The sequence below is a fragment of the Pseudophryne corroboree genome (assembly GCF_028390025.1).
Source record: "Pseudophryne corroboree isolate aPseCor3 chromosome 3 unlocalized genomic scaffold, aPseCor3.hap2 SUPER_3_unloc_63, whole genome shotgun sequence".
NCBI classification, from domain to species: domain Eukaryota; kingdom Metazoa; phylum Chordata; class Amphibia; order Anura; family Myobatrachidae; genus Pseudophryne; species Pseudophryne corroboree.
Window position 1 is genome coordinate 131,939 of NW_026967556.1, and position 27,529 is coordinate 159,467.

At 47.6% G+C, this 27,529-nt stretch overlaps 1 protein-coding gene across 1 annotated transcript in view; it reads right to left on the minus strand.

Moving 5' to 3' along the window:
- The window catches only part of LOC134984554 (oocyte zinc finger protein XlCOF22-like), a 64,655-nt gene that overhangs the window by 4,091 nt on the left and 33,035 nt on the right, over positions 1–27,529 (minus strand). The window contains exons 5-6 of the mRNA XM_063950110.1: positions 15,730–16,734; positions 2,857–2,920 (exon numbers count right to left, since the gene is read on the minus strand). Of these exons, the coding sequence (XP_063806180.1) occupies positions 2,857–2,920; positions 15,730–16,734 (1,069 nt within the window). The remainder of the gene's footprint in view (positions 1–2,856; positions 2,921–15,729; positions 16,735–27,529) is intronic.

Genomic DNA, 27,529 nt, shown 5'->3' on the forward strand with positions numbered 1-27,529 from the left:
AATCTGGGAGTGGTAAGAGTCATTGTTGTCAATTGGTACTAAGCATTACATCAGCAGGTACATTATAATATGATCAGCTGATCACAGAATACAGGTTGAACCCGATGGGCATTTTGCCTCTTTTCAATCTCACTAATTATGTAACTAGGTAACTATTACCTTATATAGGAGTTTAACCGTATTCAGACGCATAGCAAAAGAAACAACAGTAATAATTATTAGACTCGTATGCATCCGGCACTTATCCAACTATTCATACTCAAAAGGTAGATAGAGACTTAGTACTGTGTTACCCGGCTCAATAGAGTGGGATACAGGGAGACTCACCCCGCTTCCAGGACCGATAAATACGTTAGCAAACGCTGAGCGGATCCAGACGCTAATAGTGTAAACACTCGCCCCATGAACCTGCAGTGATCAGAGACGCACCAGTCACAGTCGCCTATGCTGCGACTGGGTCCTTTTAGATACACAGCGTCTCAGACAGAAGCGGGAAAATGGTTCATGGTGGGAGACTTGGAAGAAACTGGTCATGAATCAGGGGGAGGGGCGACCAGGGGCGCCTCTGACTCCCCACTACTGATACCAATACCAGATATTGTGGCCTCATACTACCTCTGGAGCCTATGATCCCTAAGGCCTTGCGCTGGTGCACCCTAGGTGGCAGCCGTGTCAGTGACTGGTAGTCTCCTCCAAAACAGTGCGGCTGTGTCCGTGTTCCCCCACTAAGAAGAACCGATGCCTTACCTTCTCCCCGTGCTCCAGCCACAGCCTGGTAACTTCTGCTGGACTTGCTAGTATATTCGACACAGACGCTCCCCAACAGTGCCGTAACTAGACATTTTAGTGCTGTGTGCAAGAAACGGCATCGGCGCCCCACCCCTTAATGCAAACCAGCGGTGTGCGTCATAGGCGTGCACAAAAAATATAGGGGCTGGGCTTCACGGGAAAGGGGTGTGGCCACAAAATACCACCAATTCATACACTGGTCCCCATTATTCAAATGACGCTGCACAGTAGTGCCCCTTTTTCACATTACGGCAGACAGATTCCCCTTTTTACACAATACGGCAGACAGCGTCCCCTTTTTTTTTTACACATTACGGCAGACAGCGTCCCCTTTTTAGCACATTACGGCAGACAGCGTCCCCTTTTTAGCACATTACGGCAGCCAGCGTCCTCTTTTTTTAAACATTACGGCAGACAGCGCCCCCCTCTTTTACACATTGTGGCAGACAGTGTCCCCTTTTTCACATTACAGCAGACAGCGCCCCCTTTTTTACACAGTACGGCAGACAGCGTCCTCCTTTTTACACATTGTGGCAGCCAGTCCCCCTTTTTACACTTTACGGCAGACAGCGTCCACCTTTTTAACACATTACGGCAGACAGCGACCCCTTTTTACACATTACGGCAGACAGCATCCCCCATTTTACACATTACGGCAGACAGCATCCCCCATTTTACACATTGCGGCAGACAGCATCCCCCATTTTACACATTGCGGCAGACAGCATCCCCCATTTTACACATTGCGGCAGACAGCATCCCCCATTTTACACATTGCGGCAGCCAGTCCCACTTTTTACACATTACGGCAGACAGCGTCCCCTTTTTACACATTACGGCAGACAGCATCCTCCTTTTTACACATTGCGGCAGCCAGTCCCCCTTTATACACATTACGGCAGACAGCGTCCCCCTTTTTACACATAAGGGCAGACAGTGTCCCCCTTTTTACACATTACGGCAGACAGCATCCCCTTTTTATACATTACGGCAGACAGCGTCCCGTTTTACACATTACAGCAGACAGCGCCCCCTTTTTTACACAGTACGGCAGACAGCGTCCTCCTTTTTACACATTGCGGCAGCCAGTCCCCCTTTTTACACATTACGGCAGACAGCGTCCCCCTTTTTACACATTGCGGCAGCCAGTCCCCCTTTTTACACATTACGGCAGAAAGGATAGAGAAAGAGAGATACTTACCATTTCCCCGCTGGCAGTCAGGCTCCTCGTGCTGGCAGCTTCCTCGGTGCAGGCAGGGGAGAAGGAGGAGGAGGGAGGGGGACTGGAGCCGCAGCAGCGCTATGTAATTGGTAGTAGCGCCGCTGCAGCAGTCCCCTCTCCTTCTGTAATTGCTGCCCAACGCCGCTTTGAATGCTGGGATGGAGGAACCGCACCCCAGCATTCACAGCAGCGCCGGGCAGCCAATACGGAAGGAGAGGGGGCTGCTGCAGCGGCACAACTACCAATTACATAGCGCTGCTGCGGCTCCAGTCCCCCTCCCTCCTCCTCCTCCTCCACTGCCCGGCGCTGATCTCTCCTCTCCAGTGCGGCGTACGGCACACAGCAGAGGCGGCATGTAATTAGTCAATTTGACTCATTACATGCCGCTGAGCCCTCAGGGCAACTGCGCTGTGTGCCAGGCACACCTGGCACACACGTAATTACACTCCTGCTCCCCAAATCAGCGCTGTACATGTGGGTAAGCGTTGTCACGACCCGGCAGGGAATTGTTGGAGCGACTCTTTCTAAGGTGCGTATAAGACACTTTTTAGAAAGATCACTCAAGAAAAATGGTCTATAAAAATAAAATAAGAACGCTTATGGCTGATAAAAAACAGCAGCCCTCCTGACATGGTCTGGCTCCTGCCACACACCAAACAAAAAACTGATTTGCATGAGCCAGGAGGTGGGGCTATAGGGACAGACCCACTGCATGCTGGGAGGCCAAAAGCTTTGACCGTTTGGTGCAAATCCGCTGTCATGTCATCATATCCCAAGGTTATCCTGTGGATATCCTGTGGACCCTGCAGGAGAAAAAACTGTTGCAGCAGCTGGGATACAGTTACATAAAATGAGGAGCTGGTGCAGCTGGTTAATGAACTGGAGGAAATCACAGGAACTATACAGCAGCTGCAGCAAATAAAGAGTCAAAAGTTATCATAATGGTGATTCCATGGACCTGTCTGAGGCTGGCCGGGATGCTGATGCAAAGGAGATCAAAGGTAATGGTTAAGGAAACCTGCAGAGTTCCAGAAAGCTGTGGAGAGGTGGCTCTCTAGGAGAAGGTAGATCCGATGGCGGGTGACAAAGTGCCAGATGTGGCAGCTTCTAGGTACACATTGTGGATCTGGTGGTGGCTGTGGTCTCTCAGGGTCTGGTCTAGGATTGGCCATCAACCATTGATGATCTGGAATCATTGATTGTCTATACCTGATGATAACTAGTTTTACCATCAAAGGAAGAGAGCCAGGTAGTTACCCGCCATTGATAGTAGCTGTGAAGATACTAGGTTCCAAATCACTCAGGCACAGTGGTAGATGAAAAACCAACAGTGGTTATTGAACAGAATGGGTTATAAACAGCTCAGCACACCTCTGTAATCCAATTCCACATGACAATTCCCACCACAAACTCCTGACAGAACATTTATTTTTAGTCAAGGAGCATAGAATCTCTCTTTCAGCTCTCTGGTTAGCTCTACTTCTACCCCCAGAAGCTTCATATTACCTATGAGTGTGTGTGACTTCTTTGTCTAAGGATATTACAGCATTGGAATACAATACATATTCTAATCAAGGTGATTACATCAGCCAGAGAGCAAACATGGCCCTCATTCCGAGTTGTTCGCTCGCAAGCTGCTTTTAGCAGCTTTGCACATGCTAAGCCGCCGCCTACTGGGAGTGAATCTTAGCTTCTTAGATTTGCGAATGACGAATTCGCAATATTGCGATTAGCACACTTCTTAGCAGTTTCTGAGTAGCTCGAGACTTACTCTGCCATTGCGATCAGTTCAGTCAGTATCGTTCCTGTTTGACGTCACAAATACGCCCAGCGTTCGCCAAGGCACTCCCCCATTTCTCCAGCCACTCCCGCATTTTTCCAAAATACGTCAGCGTTTTTTCACACACACCCATAAAACGCTCAGTTTCCGCCCAGTAACACCCACTTCCTGTCAATCACATTACGATCACCAGAACGGAGAAAAACCCTCGTAATGCCGTGAGTAAAATACCTAACTGCATAGCAAATTTACTTGACGCAGTCGCACTGCGGACATTGTGCATGCGCAGTAAGCGGTAAATCGCAAAATAACGAAAATCGGCAACGAGCGAACAACTCGGAATGACCTCCCATGTCTGGTCAGCTCACTGTTGGACAATAGGGAGTAAACAAAAATGGGCAATGGTACCTTATATGACTCACCCTTTGAGTGTCCACTGTGGTGGTAGTAAACAATAGAAAACTAGGTCTAACATGAATACATTATCCAAAGGGTAACAGATAACGTAACACAATTGCATATATTAACAATAATAAGGTTGATTTAAACACAATATTGGGTGAGCAGTAATGGACATGTTATGGAGAATGAGGAAACAGATGAATATATAGGGATATGGGGATAAAAAGTACATATCTGACATGAGAAAATAAGAATTTACTTACCGATAATTCTATTTCTCGTAGTCCGTAGTGGATGCTGGGAACTCCGTAAGGACCATGGGGAATAGCGGCTCCGCAGGAGACTGGGCACATCTAAAGAAAGCTTTAGGATCACCTGGTGTGCACTGGCTCCTCCCCCTATGACCCTCCTCCAAGCCTCAGTTAGGATACTGTGCCCGGACGAGCGTACACAATAAGGAAGGATTTTGAATCCCGGGTAAGACTCATACCAGCCACACCAATCACACTGTACAACTTGTGATCTGAACCCAGTTAACAGCATGATAATAGAGGAGCCTCTAGAAAAGATGGCTCACTACAACAATAACCCGAATTTTTTGGTAACAATAATTATGTACCAGTATTGCAGACAATCCGCACTTGGGATGGGCGCCCAGCATCCACTACGGACTACGAGAAATAGAATTATCGGTAAGTAAATTCTTATTTTCTCTGACGTCCTAGTGGATGCTGGGAACTCCGTAAGGACCATGGGGATTATACCAAAGCTCCCAAACGGGCGGGAGAGTGCGGATGACTCTGCAGCACCGAATGAGAGAACTCCAGGTCCTCCTCAGCCAGGGTATCAAATTTGTAGAATTTTACAAACGTATTTGCTCCTGACCAAGTAACTGCTCGGCAAAGTTGTAAAGCCGAGACCCCTCGGGCAGCTGCCCAAGATGAGCCCACCTTCCTTGTGGAGTGGGCATTTTAAGATTTTTGGCTGTGGCAGGCCTGCCACAGAATGTGCAAGCTGAATTGTACTACAAATCCAACGAGCAATCGTCTGCTTAGAAGCAGGAGCACCCAGTTTGTTGGGTGCATACAGGATAAACAGCGAGTCAGATTTTCTGACTCCAGCCGTCCTGGAAACATATATTTTCAGGGTCCTGACCACGTCAAGCAACTTGGAATCCTCCAAGTCCTTAGTAGCCGCAGGTACCACAATAGGTTGGTTCATGTGAAATGCAGAAACCACCTTAGGTAGAAATTGAGGACGAGTCCTCAATTCTGCCCTTTCAGAATTAAATATTAAGTAAGGGCTTTTATATGATAAAGCCGCCAATTCTGACACACGCCTGGCTGAAACCAGGGCTAACTCGTCACTTCCATGTGAGATATTTTAAGTCCACAGTGGTGAGTGGTTCAAACCAATGTGACTTTAGGAAACTCAACACAACATTGAGATCCCAAGGTGCCACTGGAGGCACAAAAGGAGGCTGTATATGCAGTACCCCTTTTACAAATGTCTGAACTTCAGGCACTGAAGCCAGTTATTTTTGGAAGAAAATCGACAGGGCCGAAATTTGAACCTTAATGGACCCTAATTTTAGGCCCATAGACAGTCCTGTTTGCAGGAAATGGAGGAAACGACCCAGTTGAAATTCCTCTGTAGGGGCCTTCTTGGCCTCACCCCACGCAACATATTTTCGCCAAATGCGGTGATAATGTTTTGCGGTTACGTCCTTCCTGGCCTTGACCAGGGTAGGGATGACTTCATCTGGAATGCCTTTTTCCTTCAGGATCCGGCGTTCAACCGCCATGCCGTCAAACGCAGCCGCGGTAAGTCTTGGAACAGACAAGGCCCCTGCTGGAGCAGGTCCTTTCTTAGAGGTAAAGGCCACGGTTCGTCCGTGAGCATCTCTTGAAGTTCCGGATACCAAGTCCTTCTTGGCCAATCCGGAACCACGAGTATAGTTCTTACTCCTCTCCTTCTTATGATTCTCAGTACTTTTGGTATGAGGGGCAGAGGAGGGAACACATACCCTGACTGGTACACCCACGGTGTTACCAGAGCGTCCACCGCTATTGCCTGAGGGTCCCTTGACCTGGCGCAATATCTGTCTAGTTTTTTGTTTAGACGGGACGCCATTATGTCCACCTTTGGTTTTTCCCAACGGTTTACAATCAGGTGGAAGACTTCTGGGTGAAGTCCCCACTCTCCCGGGTGAAGGTCGTGTCTGCTGAGGAAGTCTGCTTCCCAGTTGTCCACTCCCGGAATGAACACTGCTGACAGTGCTATCACATGATTTTCCGCCCAGCGAAAATCCTTGCAGCTTCTGCCATTGCCCTCCTGCTTCTCGTGCCGCCCTGTCTGTTTACGTGGGCGACTGACGTGATGTTGTCCGATTGGATCAATACCGCCTGACCCTGAAGCAGGGGTTTCGCTTGACTTAGGGCATTGTAAATGGCCCTTAGTTCCAGAATGTTTATATGAAGAGATGTCTCCAGGCTTGCCCTGGAAATTCCTTCCCTGTGTGACTGCTCCCCAGCCTCGCAGGCTGGCATCCGTGGCCACCAGGACCCAGTCCCGAATGCCGAATCTGCGGCCCTCTAGAAGATGAGCACCCTGCAATCACCACAGGAGGGATACCCTTGTCCCTGGTGACAGGGTTATCCGCTGAAGCATCTGAAGATGCGACCCGGACCATTTGTCCAGAAGGTTCCACTGTGTGTGGAATCTGCCGAATGGGATTGCTTCGTAGGAAGCCACCATTTTTACCCAGAACCCTTGTGCATTGATGCACTGAGACTTGGTTCGGTTTTAGGAGGTTCCTGACTAGCTCGGATAACTCCCTGGCTTTCTCCTCCGGGAGAAGCACCTTCTTTCTGGACTGTGTCCAGGATCATCCCTAGGAACAGAAGACAAGTCGTCGGAACCAGCTGCGATTTTGGAATATTGAAAATCCAATCGTGCTGCCGCAACACTACCTGATATAGTGCTACACCGATCTCCAACTGTTCCCTGGATCTTACCCTTATCAGGGAATCGTCCAAGTTCGTCGGGCACAGAAATCTAACTGAGGCTTGGAGGAGGGTCATAGGGGGAGGAGCCAGTGCACACCAGGTGATCCTAAAGCTTTCTTTAGATGTGCCCAGTCTCCTGCGGAGCCGCTATTCCCCATGGTCCTTACGGAGTTCCCAGCATCCACTAGGACGTCAGAGAAATGAGGCATAGCTATATTGTCACAGACCTCTCATTTCCTCACAGTAGCCATGGGCCAGATGTTATTTCCCATCAGTTACAGACTTCTGCGACTGCACCGAGATGCTAGGCTGTCAGCCAGTAGCCCTGCACCGCTCCGGCTCTTACATATAGTGTGCTGTTCCAGCTGGGAATGGGATGCACCATCCACCTCACTGACGTGACAGGCTTAGATGTCAGTCATGCAGCCCCACTGCTCCCACTCTCTCCGTACTCATACATACATGCCTTTCTGGGAGTGTCTCATCCTGGTCAGTGATGCAGCCCCACTACACCCACTCTCTCCGTACTCATACATACATGTCTTTCTGGGAGTGTCTCATCCTGGTTGTCAGTGATGCAGCCCCACTGCTCCCAGTCTCTCCGTACTCATACATACATGCCTTTCTGGGAGTGTCTCGTCCTGGTCAGTGATGCAGCCCCACTGCGCCCACTCTCTCCGTACTCATACATACATGTCTTTCTGGGAGTGTCTCGTCCTGGGTGTCAGTGATGCAGCCCCACTGCGCCCACTCTCTCCGTACTCATACATACATGCCTTTCTGGGAGTGTCTCGTCCTGGTCAGTGATGCAGCCCCACTGCGCCCACTCTCTCCGTACTCATACATACATGTCTTTCTGGGAGTGTCTCGTCCTGGCTGTCAGTGATGCAGCCCCACTGCTCTCACTCTCTCCGTACTCATACATACATGCCTTTCTGGGAGTGTCTCGTCCTGGTCAGTGATGCAGCCCCACTGCGCCCACTCTCTCCGTACTCATACATACATGTCTTTCTGGGAGTGTCTCGTCCTGGCTGTCAGTGATGCAGCCCCACTGCGCCCACTCTCTCCGTACTCATACATACATGCCTTTCTGGGAGTGTCTCGTCCTGGTTGTCAGTGATGCAGCCCCACTGCTCCCAGTCTCTCCGTACTCATACATACATGCCTTTCTGGGAGTGTCTCGTCCTGGTCAGTGATGCAGCCCCACTGCGCCCACTCTCTCCGTACTCATACATACATGTCTTTCTGGGAGTGTCTCGTCCTGGGTGTCAGTGATGCAGCCCCACTGCGCCCACTCTCTCCGTACTCATACATACATGTCTTTCTGGGAGTGTCTCGTCCTGGTTGTCAGTGATGCAGCCCCACTGCGCCCACTCTCTCCGTACTCATACATACATGCCTTTCTGGGAGTGTCTCGTCCTGGTCAGTCATGCAGCCCCACTGCGCCCACTCTCTCCGTACTCATACATACATGCCTTTCTGGGAGTGTCTCGTCCTGGTTGTCAGTGAGACAGTGTCTCTGGCACAGCTGTGTAATCATGATGTGAGTGCGTGTGCTGAGTAGTGAGTACTGCTAGCATCAAGTCTCACAGCTTAACTGCAGTGTAGCAGTGTGGTGGGGGTGGGGAGAAGGGGGTTGCTACACCAATGAGTCAAGGAATGGAGTAGTTGGATGGGACTCACACAGCAGGTGGTGAAAAGCTTAAAAAGGAGGAGTGGTTGGAAGGGGAAGGAACTGGTAGGTGTAGAAGGGATTCGTGAGGGTAAGGACTCTCAAGGGAAATTGGAGTGGGAGCCCACAGGTACCAAACTGGGTAAAGAGCAGCTTTTAGGAAGGAAATTGGTGAGCCAGACCCTGTGGTTATCCCTTCTTTACCTCATGTGGGGTGGATCCTTGGACTCTCCAGTTCCTCAGGAGGCTGTGGATTCTTCTTGCCCACTACCTGGTGGTTCTGTGGCTATCTCAGGCCACAAACCTCCCAGATGCCTGGCCTCCAGATAAACATGAAATGGTCATGGAGGTGGTCCTGGGCTCTGTGAAGGAGGAGGTGGAAAAAGCAAAGGAAAGTTGTGTCCCTTCTGAAGGGGCAATGGTGGACATTGTGAATGGTGAAGGGAAGGTTTTTGTGGGTGAAGAGGGAGTTATGCCATATATAGCAGAAGCATGGGTCCTCAGCCTATATGATGTGCCACCATTAATGTGGCTTCTGTCTTGTCCTACCAAGCTTGATTTATGGGCTTTGTCATTTTTTTAAGCAGGATAAAGGCTGAGTTTTTTATTTCTGCAGTGGACTAGAATAAGCCCAGACAGTCCCACTTCCATTATACCACCTGAATGTGACGGACAGTGACCACCGTGCCATCACTTACCTGTATGCTTACACGAAACAGAATGATGGAACACCAGAAGGTTTCTTCTGGTGTCCACTCCGAGATTAGACATTATGGCGTAATTACTCAGACGGGAATATAAAACAGAATAAAAAATAAAAGCTATAATGCAATAATTAGATGCAAACAAAAGCTTTTATTATGAAATACAGGGGAGTATCCGCACCATATAGATGTAACATACAACAAACCACCGCAGATGGAACCTGGGTGACTCTAATGCACATGATAATGTACAGGGTATATATGGACAGGATCTTGTATCAGAAAACACTCAGCACTCCTGATCAAGATGAGTGTCTGCAACAAGTTAGGTAAACTAGAAGTGAAAGCACGTTCCAATGGCCGCCATATTGTCGTGCAGCAATACAGATTGTGTAAACTGGTATTAGACATTCACATTTACACAAAGCACAAGATACAAAATAAACAGCAGAAAAAAGACCTAAGCATTTGGGATGTATTATTTAGGAAGTAAAATAGGATTTTGGTACCTACCGGTAAATCCGTTTCTCTTAGTCCGTAGAGGATGCTGGGGATTCCAAAAGGACCATGGGGTATAGACGGATCCGCAGGAGCTTGGGCACACTGTAAAGACTTAAAGTGGGTGTGAACTGGCTCCTCCCTCTATGACCCTCCTCCAGACCTCAGTTAGAAAACTGTGCCCAGGAGAGATGGACAATTTCGAGGGAATAATTTTTTGTTATAAACACAGTGAGTGTCATACCAGCTCACACCTCAAACACACCGTAGAACGTGGCACTCAGTAGAATACCAGTCAACGGCATGAACAAAACCCTGAGAGAATATGTAACACAACCCATGTGTCCACAGAAACAAAAATAGGACCCTGCATGCTATGTCATGAACAACGGTAGCAACCACCAGATAGAGAAGACACACCACCAGGGTGTAACCAAAAAGCAATAACTGTAGACACCGTACGCACTGGGACAGGCGCCCAGCATCCTCTACGGACCAAGAGAAAAGGATTTACCGGTAGGTACCAAAATCCTATTTTCTCATACGTCCTAGAGGATGCTGGGGATTCCAAAAGGACCATGGGGTTTATACCAAAGCTCCAAAACGGGCGGGAGAGTGCGGACGACTCTGCAGCACCGAATGAGCAAACATAAGGTCCTCAACAATTCGGGTATCAAACTTGTAAAGCATGGCAAAAACTTTTGACGCAGACCAAGAATCCGCTCGGCAAAGTTGAACCGCCGAGACTCCTCGGGCATTCGCCCAAGAAAATCCCATCTTCCCAAAAGAAGGAACCTCCACCGACTTCGGTGACGGCAAAGCAGCCGTAGAACAAACATTCCAGACCGCATCACAGATTCAGCATGTAACAAACTGCATAACGCAGTCTCCCAAAGTAAGCTGGGAACATACCACATAAACAGGGTCTCTGTTACTCCAAACTAAGCCAAATAGATGACTTGCATACTCAAAACCCTGGCTAGAGCAAGGGGGTTTGAACTAGCTAATGCCTAAGTAACCCCCGGCATCAACAAAAGCCTGATTTCTGCGAAACCCCTCTTGGTAGAACTATCAACCGAGTACTCAATTCCTCTCTATCCACCTGAAAGATCAAACAAGGCTCTTGTGGGACAAGACCACCACTTCCGACACCCGCCTTGCGGACGTCGAAGTCAAAAACCTGACCACTTTCCAAACGAGAATTTCCGCAAAGAAACTTAATATAGGCCCTCATTCCGAGTTGATCGCTCGCAAGGCGATTTTAGCAGAGTTACACACGCTAAGCCGCCGCCTACTGGGAGTGAATCTAAACATCTTAAATGTGCGACCGATGTATGCGCATTATTGCGATCACAAACGAGTTAGCAGTTTCTGAGTAGCTTCAGACTTACTCTGCCTGTGCGATCAGTTCTGTGCTTTTCGGTCCTGGCTGACGTCACAAACACACCCAGCGTTCGTCCTGGCACTCCCACCGTTTCTCCGGCCACTCCTGCGTTTTTTCCGGAAACGGTAGCGTTTTCAGCCACACGCCCCTAAAACGCCGTACATCCGCCCAGTAACACCCATTTCCTGTCAATCACAATGCGATCGCCGGAGCGATGAAAAAGCCGTGAGTAAACTTACTTTCTTCTTAGTAAAGTTACTTGGCGCATGCGCAGTGCGAACATTGCGCATGCGCACTAAGAGAATTCTCACTGCGATGCGATGAAAAATACCGAGCGAACAACTCGGAATGAGGGCCATAGTCTTGCCTTCACATCGGCTTGTAACGTATGGATAAGCAGGACCTAGCTGAAAGTCCTCCATAAGAGCCTTCCTGGATACACACCGAGACACATAATTACTCCAACAACGGTTGTAACGCTGTGCCGTGAGTTCTTTCCAAGCCGGAAGAATTGAAGAAACGACTTCACTGGGAACACCCATTCAGCTTAGGATACGACCTTCAACCGCCCCACCATTAGACGCAGCCGCGGTAAGTCCTGATACACGCCCTGATCCTGTTGTAACATTACGTCACGTAAAGGAAGAGGGCAGTAATTTTCTAGGAGTAAACCATGAAAACTGGATAGCCAACCCTCGCTGGTTAGACCGGAATTCAGAGGATCATCGATCATCTTACGCTTACCACTGCCAGAAAAGTGAAAGCGGAGAGGCCACCTCGACCGACTAAAAACAGTGTCACAAGGATGTCCGCTGCTGTGACAATGACCTTTTAGGTATAGAAAGGCAACTCCAATACTGAATGGGAACAATTTAATAGACTTAGAATAAGTCAAAAATCCCTAGTAATCTCTCAGGCTTCCTTTCACAGCTGAGAGATTACTAGGGATTTTTGACTTATTCTAAGTCTATTAAATTGTTCCCATTCAGTATTGGAGTTGCCTTTCTATACCTAAAAGGTCATTGTCACAGCAATTTTATTCTTTATGTATCTTTATTGGTGAACTGTATATGATATACACGAATATTGCAATATCACGACCCCTGATGAAGTCCTGTATGGACGAAACGCGTTGGGCATTCACATATTTGTGAATTCGAACATACTACTGAACGCTTTGGTGGAAGAATTGATATTCGGTTTAAGTGTCGATATCTCCAAACGGAATTCGTCAGATGATTTTCAATCTGTATTGTTCACCTATGGTATAAGATTACCTATTTGTTTTACTGATGTTTTATATGTAACATTGCAGAATTTACTGTTAAATTTTATAAAATAAATACATTTTTATGTGATTTCTGAGGTGGTTAAGCTCCCATGAGAATTCCCATTTTTTTGCTATATATATATATATATATATATATATATCCCTATATTGAGCCGGGGGACCCTATACACAGGGAGATTACACCTCTGGGAGGGCAACACAGTCCAAACATTGCGTTCCCCACTGTTTGTTCTTGGCGGGGCCAGCAGGGAAAAATGGCGCTGACTCAGTGTGTGAGGCTAAGCTCCGCCCCTCTCGGCGCGCTATAGCCCCCCTGGATCTGAAAACCAAATAGGCCGAGTACTAAATATAGGGTATATATATATACACTCAGCACCATGCTGCTCAGGGCGCCCCCCTGCGCGCCCTGCACCCCAGACAACGTTCGGGAAGCGGGAGTTCCGGGCGCATCGCGCACCCGCCACTCTCATGGTGGGTCCCCGTGCGCGGCGCCCGGGAGCTCTAACTATCTCTGCTGCCCCGGGCGCCACCACCTCCCGGCGCCCTGTACCCATGGCGCCCGACGGGGACCACGGCATAACGCGCCTGCGGGGGTCTGTATACGGAGCCCCCGGCAGCGCGAGTAAGAACTGTTAAAACTGACTCGCTGCCCAGGGCGCTCCCCCCCGCGTGCCCTGCACCCGTATAAGCGGTGGCAGGGAAATAATTAAAGTATACTGGCGGGGGATGAACCACGGTGCCTCGGCACCTAAATGCTTTTTTTTTTTTGCCAGTTGTTCACATTAAGCAGACCAGTAACATGCTGCCCAGGGCGCTCCCCCCCCCCCCCCCCCCCAGCGCCCTGCACCCTGTGAGTGCCGTTGGTGTGTGGGAGCATGAAGAGCAGCACTACCACTGTACCTCCGTTACTGAAGTCTTCTGCCGTCACTGAAGTCTTCTGATCTTCTCATACTCACATGGCTTCTTTCTTCTGGCTTCTGTGAGGGGAATGACGGCGTGGCTCCGGGAACAAGCAGCTAGGCGCACCAAGTGATCGAACCCTCTGGAGCTAATGGTGTCCAGTAGCCGAGAAGCAGAGCCTTGAAACTCACAGAAGTAGGTCCTGCTTCTCTCCCCTCAGTCCCACGCTGCAGGAGCCTGTAGCCAGCAGGTCTCCCTGAAAATAAAAAACCTAACATAAAGTCTTTCAGAGAAACTCAGTAGAGCTCCCCTAGTGTGTGACCCATCACTCCTGGGCACAAAGTCTAACTGAGGTCTGGAGTAGGGGCATAGAGAGAGGAGCCAGTTCACACCCAGTTTAAGTCTTTAAAGTGTGCCCAAGCTCCTGCGGATGAGTCTATACCCCATGGTCCTTTTGGAATCCCCAGCATCCTCTAGGACGTATGAGAAATAGAGGTACATTAATGAAAAGTGTGAGTAGCAGTCACCAGTCTGCTTGTGAAGGTCTCTAGAGTGGAGGCCTCTTGGACTGTGCAAGGCAGTGAGTTCCATGGTCAGGGCTACAAAGCTAAACATTCAACCCATAAATGAATGACAGGAGATTCTTGGTACTGCTGGTAACAGTCCTTCATCTGTAGAAGCAAGCAAGCGGGGCAGTAAGGAGGCAGAAGCTGCTTCTAGTACCTTGGACCATGTTATGTTGGGCTGGGAAGGTCAGTTAGCCAATTATGAAACAGATTTGTCATCTTACAGGCAGCCAGTGAAGGGAGCAGAGAATGGGTGTTATGTGGCAGGAACGGGTTAGGTAACAGCTTGGCTGCTGCATTCTGTACTAGCTGCAAGCTCTGTAATTCTTTTGCTGGGTGACCCAGGTAGATGGCATTGCAGTAGTCTATGAACTTCTGAGGGAATCAAGTGCTTGATTCTGGCTATGGTCCACAGATGGAAGAATGAGGATTTGTATGTGGCAAATACCTGATGTCTGTGTCAGCCACATGGGTGTGGTTCGTTTTATCGACAGTGCCTAGGTCGACAATGTTTAGGTCGACCACTATTGGTCGACAGTCACTAGGTCGACATGGATGGAAGGTCGACAGGGTTTCTAGGTCGACATGTGCTAGGTCGACAGGTCTAAAGGTCGACATGAGGTTTTTTTTTTTTTTTGGTGTCGTTTTCTTCGTAAAGTGACCGGGATCCCAAATTAGCGCACCGCGTACCCTCGCATGGCTCGCTTCGCTCGCCATGCTTCGGGCATGGTGCCTTCGCTCCGCTACCGCTTCGCTCGGCACACTTTACCGTTCCAATCGTAGTCGACATGGATCGTTAAGTATGAAAAAATAAAAAAAATAAAAATAAAATAAAAAAACTCATGTCGACCTTTAGACCTGTCGACCTAGCACATGTCGACCTAGAAACCCTGTCGACCTTCCATCCATGTCGACCTAGTGACTGTCGACCAATAGTGGTCGACCTAAACATTGTCGACCTAGGCACTGTCGATCTTCAGACCGGATCCCCAGCCACATACCAGGACAACACAAAGATTCAGCACATGTTCAGTATTTTGTGATTCTGAACACCAAAGCATAAATCCAGATGGTTGGTAAAGCTGTAGTCTTGTCCTTTGTTGGTGAGCTTCTATTATGTTTCACAAAGACTGAGTCACAGCCAACTGGCATCATCCACCCCTGGCGCTCAGCTAGACAACCATTTAGGATTGGTATTAGGTTCTCAGTACATGGAGCAAAAAGCAGGTCATCTGCATAGCAGTGGTAGACCAGGCCATGATGTCTGATTGTATCACCCAGTGGTAGCATGTATATTTTATAAAGCATAGGAGATAGGATTCACCCTTGAGGAACATTGGATGACAGTGATAATTATACTCCAGAAGATGTAAATAGTTCCGTATTTGGGTAATGTCTAATATGTTCAACAAGAGCGGATTTATTTCTCTCACAGCATGAAAATGGCTTCTCACCTGTGAAATCGCTGATGTGTAACAAGTTGTGATTTCCATGCAAAACATTTCCCACACTCAGAACAGGAAAACGGCTTCTCACCTGTGTGACTTCTCTGATGTGTAACAAGATTTGGTTTCTGTGCAAAACATTTACCACACTCAGAACAGGAATACGGCTTCTCACCTGTGTGACTTCTCTGATGTGTAACAAGAGCTGATTTCTGTGTAAAACATTTCCCACACTCAGAACAGGAATATGGCTTCTCACCTGTGTGACTTCTCTGATGTGTAACAAGTTCTGATTTAACTGCGAAACATTTCCCACACTCAGAACAGAAATACGGCTTCTCACCTGTGTGACTTCTCTGATGTGTAACAAGATTTGGTTTCTGTGCAAAACATATACCACACTCAGAACAGGAATACGGCTTCTCACCTGTGTGACTTCTCTGATGTGTAACAAGAGCTGATTTCTGTGTAAAACATTTCCCACACTCAGAACAGGAATACGGCTTCTCACCTGTGTGAGTATGCTGATGAGTAACAAAATGTGATTTGAATGCAAAACATTTCCCACACTCAGAACAGGAAAACGGATTCTCACCTGTGTGACTTCTCTGATGTGTAGCAAGATTTGGTTTCTGTGCAAAACATATACCACACTCAGAACAGGAATACGGCTTCTCACCTGTGTGACTTCTCTGATGTGTAACAAGAGCTGATTTCTGTGTAAAACATTTCCCACACTCAGAACAGGAATACGGCTTCTCACCTGTGTGAGTATGCTGATGAGTAACAAAATGTGATTTAACTGCGAAACATTTCCCACACTCAGAACAGAAATACGGCTTCTCACCTGTGTGACTTCTCTGATGTGTAACAAGATTTGGTTTCTGTGCAAAACATATACCACACTCAGAACAGGAATACGGCTTCTCACCTGTGTGACTTCTCTGATGTGTAACAAGAGCTGATTTCTGTGTAAAACATTTCCCACACTCAGAACAGGAAAACGGCTTCTCACCTGTGTGAGTATGCTGATGAGTAACAAAATGTGATTTGAATGCAAAACATTTCCCACACTCAGAACATATCAGTGGCCTCTCACCTGCCTTAGCTGGATGATGGGTAATAAGCTTTGTGTTATGTGTAAAACATTTGGTATCTATAGAACATGGAAACACTGTATCTACTCTCAGAGCTGTAACAGATGCACCAATATCGGAGTGATCAGGAGAACATTTCCCAGGATCAGAGGGATCAGCTGATAGAGCTGGATGTATAATTGGGGTAATGGGATTATCTCCTGGAGAATCCTGTATAATGTCACAATCCGGGGATAACATTAGATGTCCTTCTGAGATATTCCTGCTTGTGTGTCCATCTGCTGGAAATAAAATACATTAATATATAAAATGAGTAGACAAGACCCAGGGTGTTACAGGATACAATATATCATTCTATAACTGACATGTTTTACCTGTAATCATTGCTTTTATGTGTATTAAAAAAAAAAAAAGATAGGATGCTTAGAATGGAGCTTGATCAACACTGAACGCTCATGTGGGATTACTAGAGGCGACATGGACGCTCATGTGGGATTACTAGAGGTGACATGGACGCTCATGTGGGATTACTAGAGGTGAAACTGATGCTCATGTGGGATTACTAGAAGTGACATGGACGCTCATGTGGGATTACTAGAGGTGACCTGGATGCTCATGTGGGATTACTAGAGGTGACCTGGATGCTCATGTGGGATTACTAGAGGCAACATGGACGCTCATGTGGGATTAGTAGAGGTGAGATAGATGCTCATGTGGGATTACTGGAGGAGACATGGACGCTCGTGTGGGATTACTGGAGGAGACATGGACGCTCGTATGGGATTACTGGAGGAGACATGGAAACTCGTGTGGGATTACTGGAGGAGACATGGACGCTCATCTGGGATTACTAGAGGTGACATGGACGCTCATGTGGGATTGCTAGAGGTGACATGGACGCTCATGTTGGATTACTAGAGGTGACATGGATGCTCATGTGGGATTACTAGAGGTGACATGGATGCTCATGTGGGATTACTAGAGGTGACATGGACGCTCATGTGGAATTACTAGAGGTGACATGGACGCTCATGTGGGATTACTAGAGGTGACATGGACGCTCATGTGGGATTACTAGAGGTGACATGGACGCTCATGTGGGATTACTAGAGGTGACACTGATGCTCGTGGGATTACTACAGGTGGCATGGACGCTCATGTGGGATTACTAGAGGTGACATGGCCGCTCATGTGGGATTAGTAGAGGTGAGACAGATGCTCATGTGGGATTACTAGAGGAGACATGGACGCTCGTGTGGGATTACTGGAGGAGACATGGACGCTCATGTGGGATTACTAGAGGTGACATGGACGCTCATGTGGGATTACTAGAGGTGACATGGTTGTAATAATAAAACACCAAAGAAGAGAAAATGCTGTCCTGCTTGCGCACTAATAAATAATAGGATTTTAATACCTACCGGTAAATCCTTTTCTCTGAGTACCGTAGAGGATGCTGGGGTCATCAATAGAGCCATGGGGTATAGACAGGATCCACAGGAGAAATGGGCACTTTAAGACTTTAATAAGGGCGTGAACTGGCTCCTCCCTCTATGCCCCTCCACCAGACCTCAGTTATAGGAACTGTGCCGAGGGAGACGGACATTAGGTTGGTTTATATGAAAAGAAGAAACCGCCTTCGGCAAAAACTGTTGACGAGTTCTCAACTCTGCTCTATCTTCATGGAAGATCAAATAAGGGCTCTTGTGAGACTAGGCTGCCAATTCGGACACCCGCCGTGCAGATGCCAAGGCCAATAAAATGACCACTTTCCAAGTGAGGAATTTCAAATCCACCTTTTGAAAAAGGTTCAAACCAGTGAGATTGAAGGAACTATAACATCACGTTAAGGTCCCAAGGTGCCACAGGAGGCACAAAAGGAGGTTGGATGTGTAACACCCCCTTTACAAACGTTTGCACCTCAGGAAGTGAGGCCAATTGTTTCTGAAAGAAAACTGACCATGCAGAAATCTGTACTTTAATAGATCCTAATTTAAGGCCCGCATCCACTCCAGCTTGTAAAAAGTGGAGAAAACGTCCAAGTTAAAAAATTTCCACAGGAGCCTGCTTGGACTCGCACCAGGAAATATATTTCCTCCAAATGTGGTGATAGTGTTTTGCCGTAACATCCTTTCTAGCCTGAATAAGAGTGGGAATGACTTCACTGGGAATACCCTTCTGGGCTAGAATCTGGCGTTCAACCGCCATGACGTCAAACGTAGCCGCAGTAAATCTTGATACTGACACGGCCCCTGCTGTAACAGGTCCTCTCGTAGAGGAAGCAGCCAGGGATTTCCTATGCGTAAATCCTGAAGATCGGGATACCAAGCCCTCCTTGGCCAATCTGGAACAATGAGGATCGTCGGAACCTTTCTTCTTCTTATAGTTTTTAACACTCTCGGAAGTGGAGGGAACACATACCGACTGAAACACCCACGGTGTCACCAGAGCGTCCACCGCTATGGCTTGAGGGTCCCTTGATATGGCGCAATAATTTTGGAGTTTCTTGTTGAGACTAGACACCATCATGTCTACTTGGGGAGTACCCCAGTGACTTGTCACTTCTGTGAAGACTTCTGGATGAAGTCCCCACTCTCCTGGATGGAGATCGTGTCTGCTGAGGAAGTCTGCTTCCCAGTTGTCCACTCCTGGAATGAAGATAGCTGACAGAGCCCTTAGATGTTTCTCCGCCCAGCGGAGAATCCTTGTGGCTTCTGCCATTGCTGCTCTGCTTTTTGTTCCGCCCTGGCTGTTGATGTAAGCTACTGCTGTTACATTCTCCGACTGGATGAGGACGGGTCGACTTTGAAGAAGGCGTCCCGTTTGTAGAAGGCCATTGTAAATGGCCCTTAATTCCAGAACGTTTATGTGGAGACAAGTCTCCTGACTTGACCATCTTCCTTGCACCCCAACCCCGGGGACTTGCATCCGTGGTCACTAGAATCCAATCCTGAATACCGAACCTGCGTCCCTCAAGGAGGTGAGAACTGTGCAGCCACCACAGCAGTGATATCCTTGTCTTTGAGGACAGACTATCGTCCGTTGCATGTGTAGGTGGGAACCGGACCACTTGTCCAACAGGTCCCACTGGAATACTCTGGCATGGAATCTGCCAAACTGAATGACCTCGTAGGCCGCCACCATCTTTCCCATCAAGCGAGTGCATTGATGGATTGAACTCTGGTTGGTTTTAAGATTTGTTCCCGAGCTTTTTCTTCCGGAAGAAAAACTCTCTGTAGTTCTGTGTCCTGATTCATCCCCAGAAACGACAGGCGGGTCGTAGGGATCAACTGAGATTTCAGCAGGTTGAGGAGCCAGCCATGTTGTTGCAACACCTTCAGGGACAGTGCAATGTTCTGTAACAACTTGTCCCTGCATCTGGCTTTTATCAGGAGATCGTCCAAGTATGAGATAATCATAACACCTTGCATGCGAAGAAGAATCATCATCATCTCCGCCATCACTTTGGTGAAAATCCTCGGAGCCATGGACAGCCCAAACGGCAACGTCTGAAATTGGTAATGACAATCCTGAACCGCAAAGCGCAGGAAGGCCTGATGAGGAGGATAAATGGGAACATGTAGGTAGGCATCCTTTATGTCCAAGGAGACCATAAAGTCCCCTTCCTCCAGACTGGATATCACCGCTCGGAGAGACTCCATCTTGAATTTGAATTTCTGCAGAAAGAAATTTAGGTCTTTTAGGTTGAGGATCGGTCTGACCGAGCCATCCGGCTTCGGAACAACCAATAGGCTGGAATAAAAGCCTTCTCCCTGTTACGCAGGGGGAATCGTGATAATGACCTGGTTCTGACACAATGTTTGTATTGCGTCGCACACTACCTCTCTGCTGGGCAGAGAAGCTGGCACGGCTGATTTGAAAAATCGTCGAGGAGGAACATCTTGAAACGCTATTTTGTACCCTTGTGACAATTTTTTAAATCCAAGGGTCCAGGCCCGAGCGAACCCAGACCTGGCTGAAGAGCTTGAGACGTGCCCCCACCGGCGAGGACTCCAGCAGGGGAGCCCCGGCGTCATGCGGTGGACTTGGCAGAAGCCGGGGAGGACTTCTGTTCTTGGGAGGCAGAGAAGCCTGGGTTTCTTTTACCTCTTTCCCTGCCTCTAGCAGCACGGAAGGCAGAGCCTCGTCCTCTTCGGTATCTACTGGGCCGAAAGGACTGCATTTGATAATGATGCGTTTTCTTATGTTTTGGGGGAACATAAGGTAAAAATGACGATTTTCCAGCGGTAGCTGTAGAGACGAGGTCTGTAAGGCCGTCCCCAAACAACACACCTCCTTTATAAGGCATAGATTCCATATTTCTTTTGGAATCAGAATCCGCATTCCACTGGTGAATCCACAATGCTCGCCTAGCAGCTACCGCCATTGCATTGGCTTTTGCTCCCAGCGTCCTTGATGTAACCCAGCGTCAGCATTATGCTGTTTCTGTCTAGGGTATCTATATCCGTTAACAAGGAATCTGCTCATTTCTCAATAGCACTACTGACCCACGCAGAAGCAATGACCGGCCTGAGTTGTGTACCCGTGGTCGCATAGATGGATTTAAGAGTAGCTTCCTGCTTACGATCCGCAGGGTCTTTAAGGGTCGTTGTACCAGAGGACGGTAAAGCCACCTGTTTTGATAAACACGACAGGGCCTTATCGACCATGGGGACCGACTCCCATTTTTCCCGATTAGCAGTGGGGAAAGGATATGCCACTGGAATTCTTTTGGGAATCTGAAATTTCTTGTCAGGAGTGTCCCATATCTTCTCAAAAAGAGCGTTCAGTTCATGAGAAGGGGGAAACGTTACCTCAGTTTTCTTCCCCTTATACATACAGACCCTAGTATCAGGAACAGTCGGGTCGTCTTTTATATGTAAAATATCTCTAACAGCAACAATCATGTACTGAATGCTCTTAGCTAATTTTGGATCCAATCTGGAATCAGCATAATCGACACTGGAGTCAGTATCCGTGTTGGTATTGGCATCAGCTAACTGGTCAAATGAACGCTTATGTGACCCCGCAGAGTCCTGTACCTGAGATAAAACATCATCCACCGATTTTTATAAGCTTGGGACTGAGCCTCAGCCTTATCCAACCTCTTATTAATAAGAGCCATATTCACATTTAAAGCATTCATTACATTATTAGCCCAGTCAGGAGTCGGCTGTGTCGACGGGGCCACCCCTAATGTTATCTGTGCCCCCAGTACAGGCTCTTCCTGGGAAGAGCATTCAACCTCAGACATTTTTCACCACACATGTAAAAACACCTCCAAACACACTGAGCTATAGGGGACAGACCTATAGAAGTCAGTCAGAGAGACACAGTGGGAGTATGCCAGCTCACAGCCCCGCGCTGCTGAACAGCACTGAGACATCAGAAAACTGCCTCAGACTGCAGCGCTATGCATATAAATATCAACATATATCAAATAAGTGTGCCCCCACTGTTTTTTTAGCACCCTGATACTTGTATGCAGCGGTGTGGAGGGCCAGCGTCTCTACAGCCGTAGGAGAGGAAATGGCGCCGGGCAGAGAGTGAGCTGAGAAAAAGCTCCGCCCCCGTAATGGCGTGCTTCTTCCCGCTTTTTTACATATACTGGCGGGGGTATTTTGTGGACATAAATGTCCTATATTGCCAGTGTTCACTATAGAGGATAATAATATAATGCTGCCCAGGGCTCTCCCCCCCAGCGCCCTGCACCCGTAGTGCTGTCTGTGGGAGCATGGCGCGCTGCCGCGTGGTACCTCTGTAATGCCGTCTGCCGAACTGAAGTCTTCTTGTCTTCGGTTACTCACCTGTCTTCTGGCTCTGAAAGGGGGTGACGGCAGGCTGTGGGAGCGAGCATCTGAGCTTACCCGGCGATCAACACCCTTTAGGTGCGGAGCGTCCTGTCAGCAGAAGCAGAGCCTTGGAACTCACAGAAGTGGGTCATGCTTCTCTCCCCTAAGTCCCACGAAGTAGGGAGGCTGTTACCAGCAGCCTTCCTGAAAATAAAAAACTTAACATAAGTCTTTTACCAGAGAGCTCTGTAGAGCTCCCAAGATACGTGACCAGTCTCCCTGGGCACATTTCTAAACTGAGGTCTGGAGGAGGGGCATAGAGGGAGGAGCCAGTTCACGCCCTGTTTAAAGTCTTAAAGTGCCCATGTCTCCTGCGGATCCCGTCTATACCACATGGTTCTATTGATGACCCCAGCATCCTCTAGGACAGTGATGGCTAACCTTGACACTCCAGTTGTTGTTGAACTACACATCCCAGCATGCCCTGCTACAGTTTTGCTATTTGGCCATGCTAAAACTGATGCACGGCATGCTGGGATGTGTAGTTCAACAACAGCTGGAGTGTCAAGGTTAGCCATCACTGCTCTAGGACGAAAGAGAAATCTTATTAGTCTTCTTTGCTGCACTCCTACTTTGGGTACTGCGGCTTAATTTGTTATCTCCTAAGTCTTTTTCCAGTACAGAATCCCCTAATATTACCCCATTTAGTATAGAGGTGTAATTTCTGGTCTTGCCCCCACAGTGCATTACCTTACACTTGTCTGTGTTGAATCTCATTCTCCATTTTGCTGCCCATGTTTCCAGTTTAGTTAAGTCGTTCTGAAGAGACTCAGCATCCCCCTCCGTATTTATAACCTTACACAATTTGGTATCGTCTGCGAAAATTGATACCATGCTCCCTAGACCTACTGTTAGGTCGTTAATGAAATTGTTGAATAAAAGTGGTCCTAGTACAGACCATTGTGGCACACCACTTAGTACTTTAGTCCAATTTGAAAATGATCCATTGACCACAATGCGCTGCTCCCTATTGTCTAACCAATTACTGACCCAAGTGCATATTGTGCTCCCTATCCCTATTTCTTGTAGCTTGTAGATAAGACGCATGTGAGGTACAGTGTCGAAAGCTTTGGCAAAGTCTAAAAATATTACATCCACCTCCTTACCCTGATCAAGGTTCGCACTTACTGTTTCATAAAAGCCAAGTAAGTTGGTTTGACATGATCTGTCCTTCACAAATCCATGTTGGTTCCTTTTAATGACCTTATTTGCTTCAAGGAGCTTTTGAATACCATCCCTTAGAATACCTTCCAATACTTTCCCCACTATAGATGTAAGACTAACTGGTCTATAATTACCTGGTTCAACTTTGCTCCCCTTTTTGAATATCGGCACTACCTCCGCTATAAGCCAGTTTTTGGGAACCATACCCGATGTAACCAAATCCATGAAGATCAAATATAGAGGTCTTGCTAGTTCAGCGTGCAACTCCATAAAAATTATCGGGTGAATTCCATCGGGACCCGGTGACTTATTAATCTTTATCTTTTCACAGACTACCTCCTCACATAAATAAGCATTTAGCAGTGGGACATTATCTTTGTTGAGATGTTGTGTTAGACTCAGCATTTGGTCCTCACTGGTAAATACCATTGAAAAAAACTTGTTTAGTTTGATTGCTATGTCATTATCATTTTTGATTAAGACTCAACTCTTGTCCTTTAAAGGGCCTATACTCTCTTTCTTTTGTCTCCTGTTGTTGGCGTACTTAAATTTTTTGGGGGGGATTCGCTTTGCTTTCCGTTGCTACTAGTTTTTCAGTTTCTAACTTAGCCGCTCTTATTCCTTTTTTGCATATTTTGTTAGAGTCCTTATAGTGCTGGAATGACTCCGCATCCCCCTCAGATTTGTATTTTTTTAAATGCTCGTCTTTTTTTGTCCATTAATTCCTTTATATTTGTGTTAAACCACATTGGTTTGGGATTTTTATTCATTTTTTTGCTGCTGGTGGGAATAAATTTACAAGTATTATTAATTAGCAGTGATTTTAATACATCCCATTTATCTGTAGGACAGAATTTCCCATTCAATGTCCTTTAACGCTTCCTTCATCATGTCAAAGTTGGCTTTGCTAAAGTTTAGAGTCCTAGTTGAGCCAGTATAGGACTGCTTATTAAAACGGATATTGAATGTGACCATATTGTGGTCGCTGTTACCTATGGGCTCCCCTACTATAATATTTGATACCAATTCCCCACTGTTAGTTAATACCAAGTCTAATATTGCATTGTACCTAGTTGGTTCTTTGATTAATTGAACTAAGTAATTATCATTTAGCGTGTAACCTTTGAAATTCACGTATCCAATGCAACCCCAAATAGCCACTCCCCTGAGAAAGGAAGAGACTCCACACTGCGCTTGGAATCTGCGTCTGCTATCCACTGACGCAACCATAAAGCTCTGCGTATCAACACTGCCGTGGCAGTAGTCCTAGCATTAATAGCGCCTATCTCCTTGAGAGAGTCACACAAGACGCGTGCACTGTCCCTGATGAGAGTCACCGTAGTCACCAGGGACGTATCTCCCACAAGGACCTCTTGAATTTGAGCCGCCCATGTGTGAATGGCATGTATCATCCAACAACCCGCTATCACAGGTCTTTGTGATACACCAGCTATAGGATTTTTATTACCTACCGATAAATCCTTTTCTCGTAGTCCGTAGAGGATACTGGGGTTCCATTTTGTACCATGGGGTATAGACAGGTCCACTAGGAGCGAAGGGCACTTTAAGAATTTAATAGTGTGGGCTAGCTCCTCCCTCTATGCCCCTCCTACCAGACTCAGTCTAGAAAGTGTGCCCGAAGAGACAGACATACTTCGAGAGTAGGATATACAAGGACAGTGGTGAGATTCGAACCAGGACACACATAACAAGAGGAAAGCCCTAGTTTCTCTTACGTCCTAGAGGATACTGGGGTCCATTCAGTACCATGGGGATGTACCAAAGCTCCCAAACCGGGTGAGAGAGTGCTGAGGTTCCTGTAGAACAGAGTGACCAAAATGAAGGTCCTCGGAGGCCAAAGTATCAAACTTGTAGAACTTAGCAAACATGTTCGAACCTGACCAGGTAGCCGCTCAGCAAAGTTGTAAAGCTGAGACACCCCGGGCAGCCGCCCAGGAAGAACCCACTGAACGAGTAGAGTGGGCCTGTACAGATCTTGGAACCGGCAATCCTGCCATGGAATAAGCATGCTGGATAGTTAGCCTGATCCAGCGAGCAATTGTCTGCTTAGACACCCAATCTTATTGGGACCATAAAGCACAAACAGCGCATCCGATTTCCTGTGATGAGCTGTTCGCTTTACATACACCTTCAAGGCCCTCACAACATCCAAGGCCCTTGAAGTAGCCGAGGTGTTAGTAGCCACTGGCACCACAATAGGTTGGTTGATATGAAAAGGCGACACAACCTTAGGAATAAATTGCTGACGCGTTCTGAGTTCAGCTCTATCCTCATGGAATATTAAGTAGGGGCTCTTGTGAGACAACACCCTTAACTCCGACAGACGTCTTGCTGACGCGAAGGCCAACAGTGTGACGGTGTTTCACGTAAGAAACTTTACCTCCACCTCCTGTAAAGGCTCAAACCAATCTGATTGCAGGAACTGCAACACCATGTTGAGATCCCAAGGTGCCGTAGGAGGAACAAAGGGCGGTTGGAAGTGCAGAACCCCTTTTAAGAACGTCTTGGAGGGCAGCCAATTGTTTCTGGAAGAAAATGGACAAGGCTGAAATCTGGACTTTTATATAGCCCAGGCAAAGGCCCACATCCACACCTGCTTGCAGAAAGAGAAGTAAACATACCAGTTGAAACTCCACTGCGGGAAACTGCTTGGATTCACACCAAGACACATATTTTCCAAATAAGATGGTAATGCAAAGACGTTACTTCCTTCCTGGGTTGGAAAAATGCTGTACGGGATCACTTTCCGGGCTAGAATCTGATGCTCAACTTCCATGCCGTCAAACGTAGTCGTGGTAAGTCTTGATAGATGAATGGCCCCTGTTGCAGAAGGTCCGCGCAAAGAAGTAGAGGCCATAAATCCTCTAGGAGCAACTCCAGTAGATCCGCGTACCAAGCCCTTCTTTGCCAGTCTGGAGCAATGAGGATTGCCTGAATCCTTGTCTTTTTGATTGTTTTGAGAATTCTTGGGATGAGCAGAAGTGGAGGGAACACATACACTGTCTGGTAAACCCATGGAGTCACTAGCGCGTCCACCGCCACTGCTTGTGGGTCCCTCAACCTGGAACAATACCACCTGAGCTTCTTGTTGAGACGAGAGGCCATCAAGTCGATCTGAGGAATTCTCCACCGACTTGTCACATCTCCGAACACCTCAGGATGGAGGCCCCACTCTCCTGGGTGGAGGTCGTGTCTGCTGAGGAAGTCCGCTTCCCAGTTGTCTATTCCCGGAATGAAGATTGGCGACAATGCCACAGCGTGTTTTTCTGCCCAGAGGAGAATTCTTGTTACCTCTATCATTGCAGCTCTGCTCTTTGTTCCGCCCTGTCGGTTTATGTATGAAACCGCCATCACATTGTCCGACTGTACCTGAATGGCTTGATCTTGAAGAAGAAGATGTGCCGTTTGTTGAAGGGCACTGTATATGGCCCTTATTTCCAGAATGTTTACTGGAAGAATGGCTTCTTGATTTTACCATTTTCCCTGGAAGATTTCCCCCTGGGCGACTGCTCCCCAACTTCTGAGGCTTGCACATGTGGTTAGTAGAAACCAATTTTGAATCCCGAACCTGCGGCCTTCGATTAGGTGAGAAGTCTGTAGCCACCAGAGGAGCAAAATTCTGGCTTTCGGTGACAGCCGTATCCTCTGGTGCATGTGAAGATGCGATCCGGACCACTTGTGCAAGAGATCCAGCTGGAAGGGCCTTGCGTGAAACATTCCGTACTGCAGTGCCT